At 55.4% G+C, this 12499-nt stretch overlaps 1 protein-coding gene across 1 annotated transcript in view; it reads right to left on the reverse strand.

Moving 5' to 3' along the window:
- The window catches only part of CDH4 (cadherin 4), a 681695-nt gene that overhangs the window by 79919 nt on the left and 589277 nt on the right, over positions 1 to 12499 (reverse strand). Inside the window, exon 6 of the mRNA XM_073005461.1 lies at positions 9106 to 9250. Coding sequence (XP_072861562.1) covers positions 9106 to 9250 — 145 coding nt within the window. The remainder of the gene's footprint in view (positions 1 to 9105; positions 9251 to 12499) is intronic.

The raw sequence follows: 12499 nt of genomic DNA on the forward strand, positions 1-12499 counted from the left end.
AATGCCAGGGTCCCTCCCGCAGATAGAAATGCCAGGGTCCCTCCCGCAGATAGAAATGCCAGGATCCCTCCCGCAGATAGAAATGCCAGGATCCCTCCCGCAGATAGAAATGCCAGGATCCCTCCTGCAGATAGAAATGCCAGGGTCCTTCCTGCAGATAGAAATGCCAGGGTCCTTCCCGCAGATAGAAATGCCAGGGTCCTTCCCGCAGACAGAAATGCCAGGGTCCTTCCCGCAGATAGAAATGCCAGGATCCCTCCCGCAGATAGAAATGCCAGGGTCCTTCCCGCAGATAGAAATGCCAGGATCCCTCCCGCAGATAGAAATGCCAGAGTCCTTCCTGCAGATAGAAATGCCAGGATCCCTCCCGCAGATAGAAATGCCAGGATCCCTCCCGCAGATAGAAATGCCAGGATCCTTCCTGCAGATAGAAATGCCAGGATCCCTCCCGCAGATAGAAATGCCAGGATCCCTCCTGCAGACAGAAATGCCAGGATCCCTCCCGCAGAGAGAAATGCCAGGATCCCTCCCGCAGAGAGAAATGCCAGGATCCTTCCTGCAGATAGAAATGCCAGGATCCCTCCCGCAGATAGAAATGCCAGGTTCCCTCCTGCAGACAGAAATGCCAGGATCCCTCCCGCAGAGAGAAATGCCAGGATCCCTCCCGCAGAGAGAAATGCCAGGATCCCTCCTGTAGATAGAAATGCCAGGATCCCTCCTGCAGATAGAAATGCCAGGGTCCCTCCTGCAGATAGAAATGCCAGGGTCCCTCCTGCAGACAGAAATGCCAGGATCCCTCCCGCAGTTAGAAATGCCAGCAATGCCAGGATCCCTCCCGCAGATAGAAATGCCAGGGTCCCTCCCACAGATAGAAATGCCAGGGTCCTGCAGGAGGAGCCCTTGGGAAATGCAGCCTGCAGGCCATTACTCTAGACAGGAGGGGGAAACCAGCTTTGGCTTGTAGCCAACCCTGCAGGGGCCTGGATGCCACCTGGACGGACCCCTTTAGCGGTCACTATTGTTTTCAGTGACTCCTCCTCCCCTTCTGAGAACCTGCTGGGGCCGTGCACAGAACCCAGCAGCCTTGCCTTGCATTGGGGCCCTTCTGAGGTGTTGTTTCTGCTTGTCAGGGCGTCCTGCACCTCCTCCTCCCTCCTAGACGTCTCCTGGGAGCAAGCGGGTCCTTCATAAATCACCTGCCCCCAAATCCTCCTGGCAGGCCAACGTCTGGCAGCCAGACCTCAGGCATGGCCATGGTTGGCCCATCCCAGGCCAGAAAACTGCGTTGTTCAGACATGGCTGATTTAGAATTCGTGATAATTCAGAAATATGAGTATCTGAAGTGTAGCTCAGCCCTCAGGGAAGACCAGGCCTGCCAGGCAGACCAGCAGGGTGACCGGGCAAGGACCCCGTGGACCTCAGTGTTCTGAGGAAGCTGGAACACAGGTGGTTTTCAAAGTTGTCTTGTATTTATTGAGGCTAGGCAGACCAGCAGGGTGACCGGGCAAGGACCCTGTGGACCTCAGTGCTCTGAGGAAGCTGGAACACAGGTGGTTTTCAAAGTTGTCTTGTATTTATTGAGAGGTTTGAGTTGACAAAATTACCTTGGTGGAGTCAGGAAAATGAACTGGTGCTTTGAGCCAGAATGTATTATTAACTTGCTGTTAATAGGAAGGAGTTACAGCTGCAGATAATAAGGACACTGTCAATGACAGCGTCGCAGCTGGGAGCCACATGGATGCCCACCCCTGACCTTCCCCGTCCACGAGGTGGGGACTGTCCTCATTCTTTTACTGAAGATGTGTGAGGCAGCGGGAAGGAGCTTGCCCAGTGCCACACCAGGGCCATGCTATGGTCACGCGGCACTGCCGTGGACAGCGTGGCAGAATCCCTGCCTGCCGAGGAGGGGGCTGAGTACGGGCAGTGCCGTGTGCACGTTCCCACCCTGACAGAGGGACGCAGGTGAAGGCCAGGGCGTGACCACCTCACACCGTCCACGAAGCCATCCCTCCACCCGGCAGGGAAGCTGGCTGCGAGGCTACGGTAATCCTGTGGCATTGGCAGGAGACACATAGAACCTAGGAACAGACCCACACAAATGTACCCAACGGATGCCCTACAAAGATGTCAAAGCAAAATTCACTGGAGGGAGGACGCCTTTCAATGCACGGTGCTGGGGCAGTCATGGAAAATATGGAGAGGAGAGGAGCAAAAAATGCACCTGGATCTACATCTCGCATGTTATATAAAAACTAACTCACAATGAATCGTGGACCTAATGTAAACCACAAACCTAAACAACTTTTAGCAAACCCAGAGGAGAGCCCTTTCAGAACCCAGGGCTTGATGAAGAGCTCTTAGAGCTGACACCGAAGCCTGCTCCATGGGAGGAAGCATGGAGGATAAATTGGACTTCCTTCAAATTAAACACTTTCACTCGCAGAGACCCTGGGAGGAAGATGGAAGACAAGTTACTGAGTGGGAGAAATATTTGCAAACCACATATCCGACAAAGGACTTGTATCTAGAATATGTAAAGAATTCTGAAAACTCAACAGTAAAAGAAGAGCATAGTAGGAAATGGATGAAAGCCATGAAGAGACGTTTCCCTGAAGAGGACACACAGATGCCAACAGACACAGGAAAACATACTCGGCACCATTCACCAGAGGGAAAACACACTGAAACCACACGGGGCCACCACGCACCTCTCGGAATGGCTAACGTTGAAAGTGATGACAACACATGCTGGTGAGGATGCCAAGAGTCTGGGTCTCTCAGGAGGGTGGGATGAGTGTGCAACGGGACAGCCCCTCTGGCAGAGAACATGGAAGTTCCCTACAAAACAAACGCCTGCTCCCGAGATGACCCCACAGTTGCATTCTCGGGCATTCATTCTAGAGAAATGGAAACACATGCTCACACGAGACCCCGTGCCGGAACAGGTGCTCAGAGCAGCTCAGTTCATCACGGCCCGGAGTGGAAACCGCCCAGCGTTCATCAATCCGGGATGGCTCACAAGCCGCGGTACACCCAGGCCACGGAATTCTACTCCATAGAAAGGAACAAGCTATGGATACGAACTGGCTGTATATCCAGAGAACGATGCTGCAGGAAAACAGCCAATCCTGAAAGGGAACACACAGCTGTGATTCCATTTCTATAGTATCCTCGGAATGACAAAACTACAGAGATGAAAAGAGAGTCATGGTTGCCACAGGTTAGGGTTGATGGGAGGCACACAGACAGACACACATGCAGACACAGACACATACACAGAAACACACATAGACACACAGACACACAGAAACAGAGACACACACACAGAGACACACATAGACACACACACACACAGACACACAGACACACAGACACACACACACAGACACAGACACACACAGACGCAGACACAGACACAGACACACACGCAGACACAGATACACACACAGAGACACACAGACACACACATAGACACAGAGACACACAGACACAGACAGATATACACACAGACACGGAGACACACAGACACAGACACACAGACACACAGACACAGACACAGAGACATACAGACACAGACACACATACAGACACACAGAGACTCAGAGACACATAGACACAGACACACACGCAGACACAGAGACACACACACACATAGACACACAGACACAGACACCCAGAAAGAGACACGGACACACACACAGACACAGAGACACACACACAGACAGACACAGAGACACACAGACACACAGAGAGACACACAGACACAGATATACATACAGAGACACATAGACACAGACACACACACAGACACAGACACACAGAAAGAGACATGGTCACACACACAGAGACACATACAGACACACACAGACACAGAGACACACAGACACAGAGACACACAGACACAGACACAGACATACAGACACAGACACACATACAGACACACAGAGACTCAGAGACACATAGACACAGACACACACAGACGTAGAGACACACACACACATAGACACACAGACACAGACACCCAGAAAGAGACACGGACACACACACAGACACAAAGACACACACACAGACAGACACAGAGACACACAGACACACAGAGAGACACACAGACACAGACACACATGGACACACAAACAGATGCACACAGAGACACATACAGACAGACACACCAATTAATGCAGGTCAGTCTGGTGGGATGTGAGTAGGGGCTGCGGCCGGTACGAAGGTCAGTTTCCTGGCTATGACCCTGCACTGTGGTTCTACAAGATATTGCCCTTGCAGGAGGCTGGCTGAAAGGCTCACAGGATCCGTCTGTCTTATTCCGACAACTGCATGTGACTCTACAATTATCTCAAAATAAAAATATTTTTTGAGAAGACATTTCTTCCAGTGAAATCCCATTGGGAAGCCCAACACAGCAGACGAAAGTGGCGAAGGCTGGGTGGACAGAGTGAGGGCTGGGAACCCAGGCCCCAGCCTCCTGCCCATGGGGGCCCCCAGTCACCTCCGTGGGCCTCAGGTCCCGCTGGAAACTGGGCAAAAATCCTCGGCCCTCCCGTCATTTCAGGTAGACCTTGTTTTTTTTTGGAGGGAATGCTGATTTTGGTTCCATTTTCTGGGGAACTTGAAATAAACAAACGTTGATTTCTTCATGGAAAACGTCTGTGGTACAGGTCTGCGGATCACTCAGCAGGGCCTTCTCCCGCCATCGGAACTCAGCAGGCTTAGGGTCACTTCTGCAGACCAGGCCGAAGGGATCACTCAGCAGGGCCTTCTCCCGCCATGGGAACTCACCAGGCTTAGGCCCACTTTGCAGCCCGGGCCGAAGGCCTCGGTGGGAACGCCCACTTCCTGGAGCCCCGTCTTACTCGATGGCGAACGCACATGTGCCGCCCACAATCCCAGACAGCCCGGAACGCATGGAGATGGAGGGTGTCCCCTGGCTGTGTGCCACAGGCTGCCACCCTCTGCCCCGGGGAGGCGTACGGACGCAGGGGCAGGGCAGTGAGACCCGTGAGAACCTGCCTGGGACTTTCGCGGGGACTCTTGGTAAAGACGCGCTCTCCTCACCCCGGGGCTGTCCAGCTGCTGAGGAACAAGCTTTCGGCCTCCAAGGCCACGGCGGCTGCAGCAGAGAGGATCTCTCAGAGGAGAAAGGAGGGTGGGGTTGAAAACCGGCAGGGACTCTGGAAACACATCTTAGCCAGGGGCGCTGCCACACCTGGCACTGCCAGCCCTGCCTGCACTTCCCAGTCACGGTCCTCTTGCTCTGGGAGCCCCTGGGATGGGCTCTGCATCCTGTTGACTAACAAGGCATCTCACTCTGCACCCCAACCACAAAAGGGCCTGCTGTGGCACCTGCCACACCCTTTGAGCCCAGCAGAGCAGGTCGGCAGTGCCCCAGGGGATTTCATGAAGTCAGGGGGGCTGGGAAAGAGTGTGGGGTGCACACAGGACCCTTGTGGATCCTGGGGGAGCTGGGGAAGAATGTGGGGTACATGAAGGATCCTCGTGGATTCCAGGGGCCTGGGGAAGAGTATGGGGTGCACACAGAACCCTTGTGGATTCTGGGGGGCTGGAGAAGAGTGTGAGATGCACACAGGACTCTTGTGGATCCCAAGGGTCTGGAGAGGAGTGTGGGGGGCACACAGGACCCTCATGGATCCCAGGCCTGTACTGGCGAGCTAATGTCCCCAGACGAACTCCCCAAGCCTTCCAAGTTCCTCTGGAGCTGAGTCAATATTTAACCCATCTTTCCATTTGTTTTCCATTAGAACGCGCATCTGAAACCCTTCATTAGCCTGTCCTTCCAGAGAATAATGACTAATTTCTGGCGGTAGTTTTTCCTTATCCCACAAAGGCACTGTGTAGAACCCTTCTATTATTGTAATTTACTGATGGAAGAGAAGAAATTGTAGAGATGATTTCCAAGTCCTGGAAAGACCGCCACTGAGAGAAGCAAGCCATGCTTTGTGTGGACTCCATCTCTCCCCACCCTTGCCCGGGGTGACCGAGGTGGACTCGACAGCATCACCTCCAGCTCCGTCCTGGCCTTTGCACAAAGACAGCTTATTCTGGGACCAGAAACAGACTCCCGATCCCCCAGGGGCTCTGAGAGTCCGTGGACATTTCACTCAACACAGTCCTGGAAAAGCTCAGGAGTGGTGGGAAGAAGGGCAGACATGGACTTCTGAGGCATGGCTCCACAATTTGCTCAGTTATCTTAATGAGCAAAGCCAGTTATGCTTTTGGGAAGACTTTCGCTATTGATTTTTTAAAAAGTAAGACATGGGAGGTTTGATTTGTGATAGAAAGGCCAGGAAAATCCAGGCGCCTTTAAATAGCATCCTGGGTCTCCAGGAGAGAGGCCAGTGGTGTCTGTGTGACGAGCGTACCTGGCCTGCTGCCCACTCCTCCACATCTACACCCTCGCAAGGGGCTCCCATGTCCTCATCCATTTTCTTTGGCTGCCTGGAGCTAATCTGCTTACCCACTGCCTGCCCCTCAAGGGATGGCTGAGGACCAGCTGCCCATGGTTCCAGTGAGATAATGTCACGCTCATTCCCTTTGGTGACACCGGACACACCCGTGTCTCATAATCCGGAAAGACAACCAATCAAGTGCGCAATTCACCCTGTTCACACTGAAGCCCTGGGGTGGACCAAGTGTGCAATTCACCCTGTTCACACTGCAGCTCTGGGGGCGGACCAAGCGCGCAATTCACCCTGTTCACACTGCAGCCCTGGGGGCGGACCAAGCGTGCAATTCACCCTGTTCACACTGCAGCCCTGGGGGTGGACCAAGCGTGCAATTCACCCTGTTCACACTGCAGCCCTGGGGGCGGATCAAGCGTGCAATTCACCCTGTTCACACTGCAGCCCTGGGGGTGGACCAAGCGTGCAATTCACCCTGTTCACACTGCAGCCCTGGGGCGGACCAAGCGTGCAATTCACCCTGTTCACACTGTAGCCCTGGGGCGGACCAAGCGCGCAATTCACCCTGTTCACACTGCAGCCCTGGGGCAGACCAAGCGTGCAATTCACGCTGTTCACACTGCAGCCCTGGGGTGGACCAAGCGTGCAATTCACCCTGTTCACACTGCAGCCCTGGGGCGGACCAAGCGTGCAATTCACCCTGTTCACACTGCAGCCCTGGGGGCGGACCAAGTGTGCAATTCACCCTGTTCACACTGCAGCCCTGGGGGTGGACCAAGTGTGCAATTCACCCTGTTCACACTGCAGCCCTGGGGCGGACCAAGCGTGCAATTCACCCTGTTCACACTGCAGCCCTGGGGGCGGATCAAGCGCGCAATTCACCCTGTTCACACTGCAGCCCTGGGGGTGGACCAAGTGTGCAATTCACCCTGTTCACACTGCAGCCCTGGGGCGGACCAAGCGTGCAATTCACCCTGTTCACACTGCAGCCCTGGGGCGGACCAAGCGCACAATTCACCCTGTTCACACTGCAGCCCTGGGGCGGACCAAGTGTGCAATTCACCCTGTTCACACTGCAGCCCTGGGGCGGACCAAGTGTGCAATTCACCCTGTTCACACTGCAGCTCTGGGGGCGGACCAAGCAGCCACCTCTGCGAGCAGGCGTGATAAAGACCTGCCTTCCCGTCCCAGAGCCGGGATGCCGCTGACCCCTCCCTGGGGGCCTGCAGGGGTGTGTCGTGCCCCTGGGAGCTGGCCCTGGCTCTGGGCTCCATGTGCTCTAGATTTCAGTGCAGAAACAGCCTCCCATTTGCCCAGCACTGCCAACTTCTGTAGAGCCCGGAAGCCGTCACTTGCTGGGCACTGGCCAGGGGTGCGGCTGCTAGTGAAAATACAGGACACCCATTGAACTTGCAGTTCATATCAGCAAGGATTACTCTCTTGGTGCAAGTCCGCCCTATAAGGTGCTTGGGCCACACTTTAAAGTGCTTTGCTGTCTCTCTGAACTTCACATTTACTTGCTGTCTTGTACTTTAGGGGCAACCCCAGCAGAGGTCTCCTCAGTGACCTCCCCTCCCCCCACCCAACCCAAGCCAGGCAAAGGTTTGTCCCGTAGAGGACCCCTCTCCACCCCCCACGCAGGAGGCAGCCACAGTGGGGAGCTGCTCCCCCCACACAGAAGGCCCCTGGGGTTTGTTAACCCGCAGACCTGGGCCACCTGTGGCATCTAGATGAGCAGGTGGGGGCTGTGCCAGCCCTGCGGGGATGTGGACACCCAGGTTCCAACCCATGTGTGCCCTGAGGCTGGAAGGTTCTGCAGGAGCTTCTCAGAGTCACCCCTTAAGTTCTGGATTTGTTCTTTCACTCATTCATTTGTTCTGCAGATGCCTATCAAGGGACTGCAATGCCAGGTGCTGGGCTGGACCCTCGATTACGGAGGGCCTGAGCCTCCTCACTGCTGGTGGGGGTCTCCCACTTCTTGGCAGTCACAGAGGGCAGAGATGCAAGACATGACGCACTCAGCTAGGGTCCCACACATGAAAAAGTGGGCACTGCCACCTGTGCCAGAGTGAAGTCTCGGGGGACAGGCTCTTAGGTCAGCTCTGAGGGGAACAGATGGCCTTAGTCACATGGGATTGCCTTTGCGGGGGGAGTCTGGGCCTCTCTCACTTCCCGTTTTGACTGGAACCAAATCTTACGTGTAGCCGGGAGGCCTCCAGTGGCCTCAGTCCTCTGAACTCATTGCCTCCCCAGGGCCCTGGCATGTGCACCTTGTTCCCCTAGCCTTTCCGCCTGCCCAGGAGCCCACCCCAGCCCCACTCCAGGAGCTGCTCCACCTCAGGCTTCAGCTCCTAGCCCAAACGCCAGCTCCACAGGGGGGCCTGCCCAGGCCCACCACTGTCCCAGGACTCCCAGTGCCCGGGTTTCCTTCCCAGCCTGTCGGCCCTGCTGTGGCTGCAATCGCTTCTCCCCTGTGCTCTGCACCCCCTTGACCCTGAAGCCTGTGAGAACAGGGGCTTTGGTGGATGCCTGCTGCACGCCTGTGTCCGCACCCAAGTCCCGTGGCACCATCCTGGTGGTGGGGGCTGAGCAGCCCTCTCCAGCCCTCGGGGCCTGTGCTGTGCCTGCAGAGCCCACAGGGTCTCCAGCAAGCAAACGCTAAAGGCCTCACCTGGCTTGGAGCCCTCGTCCACAGAGCCGTTGTAGACCTGGTTGATGAACTCAGGGCGGTTGTCATTCATGTCGATGACGTAGATGTACAGGTCGATGGGGTTCTCCACCTTGTTGCCGTTCATGTCCACAGCGTGGGCTCGGAGCTGGAAAGCAGCACAAACACATTAGGGCCCGGTGGCGGGTGGGCACCCCCACTCAGCTGAGAGCGGCCCAGGACCTGTGGTGCTGGGGTGGGAGGCTGATGGCAGAGGCAGGTTAGCTATAGGGGCCGGGGGGCTTTGGGTACGTGGTGCAATTCTCTGAACCTCAGCTCTCTCCTCTGCAGAAACGGGGTCGGGAGAGTGCAGAGTGGAGCAACGCGCAGAGCTGGAAGCCAGCATAACCCCCCAACACCCCATGGTCAGGCCCACCCAGGACCTCCCACGCTTGTCCGACTGTTCTGTGAGCCAACGACTGTTCTGATCAGATGTCTGGAGCAGGACAGGTGTCCCTTGGATGGGGTCATGTCCACTCAAAGTGGCAACAGAAAAGGCATTTGTGCCTAACTGGGTAGGCGGCTTAACTCCCACTACTGTGAGGTTAGTCCCCAGGAGAGATGGGGAGGAGACAGGCCAGGGTGTGCAGAGAGGTCAGAGCTGGAGCTAGGAATTGGGTCCATTTGGGTGTCCACTGAGAGTCCAGCCTGGACGAGTTCCAGGCTCCTCTGCGTCTGCATGCCCTGTCCACTCTTGGACACAGTAGGGGAACATGGGTGGTGGGGGGATCCATGCACAGGCGGGGCTGGGAGGCCAGTGTGGAGCTCCCGGGAATGTCACAGGAACCGCCTTCAGGGTGAAAAGGGAAGAGCTGAACCTGGGCTGGAAGGTTCTGCAGGAGCTTCTCAGAGTCACCCCTTAAGTTCTGGATTTGTTCTTTCATTTATTTGTTCTGCAGATGCCCATTAAGGACCTGCAATGCCAGGTGCTGGGCTGGACCCTACATTACTGTGCACTGAAGGCAGTGTGGCTGCCCTGGAGTTTCCATCCGAGGGACAATGGACACGAGGGAGAGAAGAAGCCATTAGTGGGTGTAGTGGCTGCCAGGGAGGCCTCTCAGAGGAGGGGCTGCTTGAGCTGAGACCTCAAGAACAGGCCAAGGCAGAGGACACAGAGAGGCTGGGCACTGCCACAGGCAAGGGGGCTGCTGAGGGGTTGCCGGAGAATGGAAAGGGTATGTCTGAGGCCTCTCCACCCAGAGCTGGACGGTCACCCAGAGGTGTCCCCAGCTCACATCTTTCTACCAAAACCCCACGTCATGCTTAAAGTTGGACACAACAGACCTCACTCAAGGTATTTGCAGCAAAACGTCATCAAGCCCAGGGTGGCTGGGAGAGGAGCCCCATGCCGGACGGGTCTCCACATCATCGCCTTGGTGGCCTGCCTCACATGGCCGCTCCCACTCCCACGACCTCGGGGGAACGGGGTGGACCCTGCATTCCACGCCTGCCCCAGGGAAACCCGGGAGCTAACTGTGTCCGTGCCCGCACCAGTGTTTTGGGTGGGTTCCAACAATCCAGAGTGGAATTTTACCCGCTACGTGGCATGTTTAAGGAAGATCTAGAAGCTGGCTTTACCCAAAGAGGCAATCTGTCCTGTAGTAAGGAGACAAACTAGGCCTGACTCCTGGAGGAACTGCAGACTGCCACGCGAGATGTGACCGCACGCATCTCGCATAACACTGAGTCAGCTTTACGTATCCTGTTTAAACAGCCTGAAGTGCTGTGTGGTTGTCGTATCCGGCTGCCCCCACCCCGTCGCAGGCAGACTCCATCCCCAAGCCATTTGCAGCTCCGTCCTGCCGTAGGACACGCTTCCCACACGCCCAAAGGTCACAAGGCCTTGGGAAAAAAGTAATTCTGAGCTAAAATTAAAGTTGTTATCTCCCAACTAAAGCAGTTCCAGGTGCTATCTGGAGCAGCAGGAGCAGCGCGAGTGCAGATAACAAGGAAATACGGCCTCTGCCCGTGGCCTGTGTCCTCCTTGTCCCACAGCTCCTGTTGGAAATCTCCCCTGCCCATCTCTCAGGCTGGGCACACACAGGGCGGGCCTGAGAGAGGTGATCTCGCCGTGGCAGTGGAGGAAACAGGCAAAAATGGGTGGAGGAGTCCTCCGAGCATTCTGCAACCTGCAAATCCAAGTGTCAGGCGCAGTGCATTTCCTCCAACATTTTGAAAAGGACATTTTTCTATCCTCATTCTGGGAGACAAGATTAGAAAATATTAATATGTGGGTATGGTCTGGCCTCGGGCTGGGAAGCCGTTTGGGGGAAATGTGGCTGTTGACAGATGAATGTCCAGATGTATGTGGGATCTAATTCTCCCGCCTCTTGGCTGTTCTCTCTTCTTTGTATCTTTTTTTTTGAGACGGAGTCTCGCTCTGTCGCCCAGGCTGGAGTGCAGAGGTGCAATCTTGGCTCACTGCAAGCTCCGCCTCCTGGGCTCTCGCCATTCTCCTGCCTCAGCCTCCTGAGTAGCTAGAACTGCAGGCGCCCGCCACCAGGCCTGGCTATTTTTTTGTATTTTTAGTAGAGATGGGGTTTCACCGTGTTAGCCAGGATGGTCTCGATCTTCTGACCTTGTGATCCGCCCACCTCAGCCTCCCAAAGTGCTGGGATTACAGGCATGAGCCACCGCGCCTGGCCTCTTCTTCGTATCTTAATTGTGGGTGCAGGTTCCCTCCAAGGAGTATGGAATGGGGAACAGTCCATGGGGGCCCTTGGAAGTGGCCGAGGGTGCAGGAGTTGGAGACTTTCTTCATCGGTGACATCGGCAGCCAACACGCACGGTGTGTTTGCTCAGGGCCAGGCAGTGCTATGAGAACCTGATACACGTTAACTCCAGTTTCCATCAGAATCTGTGAGATTGGCATTGTCTTGGTCCCTATCTTACAGAGGAGGAAACTGAGGCTCAGGAAGGTGAGGAAACTTTCGGAAGATGACAGCATGTGGCTGGGTGAGCTCGTGTGTCCAACTGATGGAATCCTTCAAGGAATCTTCTGGAGCATCGTCTTGCAAAGCCAGCAGTGAGCACTTGTGCGTGTTGTGTGTTTGAATGTTTACAGGCTGGCTTCAGGGTGACATGTATCACAGTCTTCAGCATACTCAGGCTGGGGATGCGTCCTCCCCACCCTCAGCCCACAGAGCTGGGTGGAAAATGGAACAGGATCCAAGGACGCTGGGGAGGCAGGAAGAACTCTAAGATGGCCCCAAGGATGTCAGGTGCTGGGCCCAGATGTGAAGATAGATGTGTTCCCTTCCCACTGGGCTACGTTTTTGACCTTAAGACAGGGCTGAGTAGGCGCCATCCAACCACACGGGCCTTCGAAAGCTGAGCGTTCCCCAACTGCAGGCAGGAG

This window comes from Chlorocebus sabaeus, chromosome 2 (genome assembly GCF_047675955.1).
Source record: "Chlorocebus sabaeus isolate Y175 chromosome 2, mChlSab1.0.hap1, whole genome shotgun sequence".
NCBI classification, from domain to species: domain Eukaryota; kingdom Metazoa; phylum Chordata; class Mammalia; order Primates; family Cercopithecidae; genus Chlorocebus; species Chlorocebus sabaeus.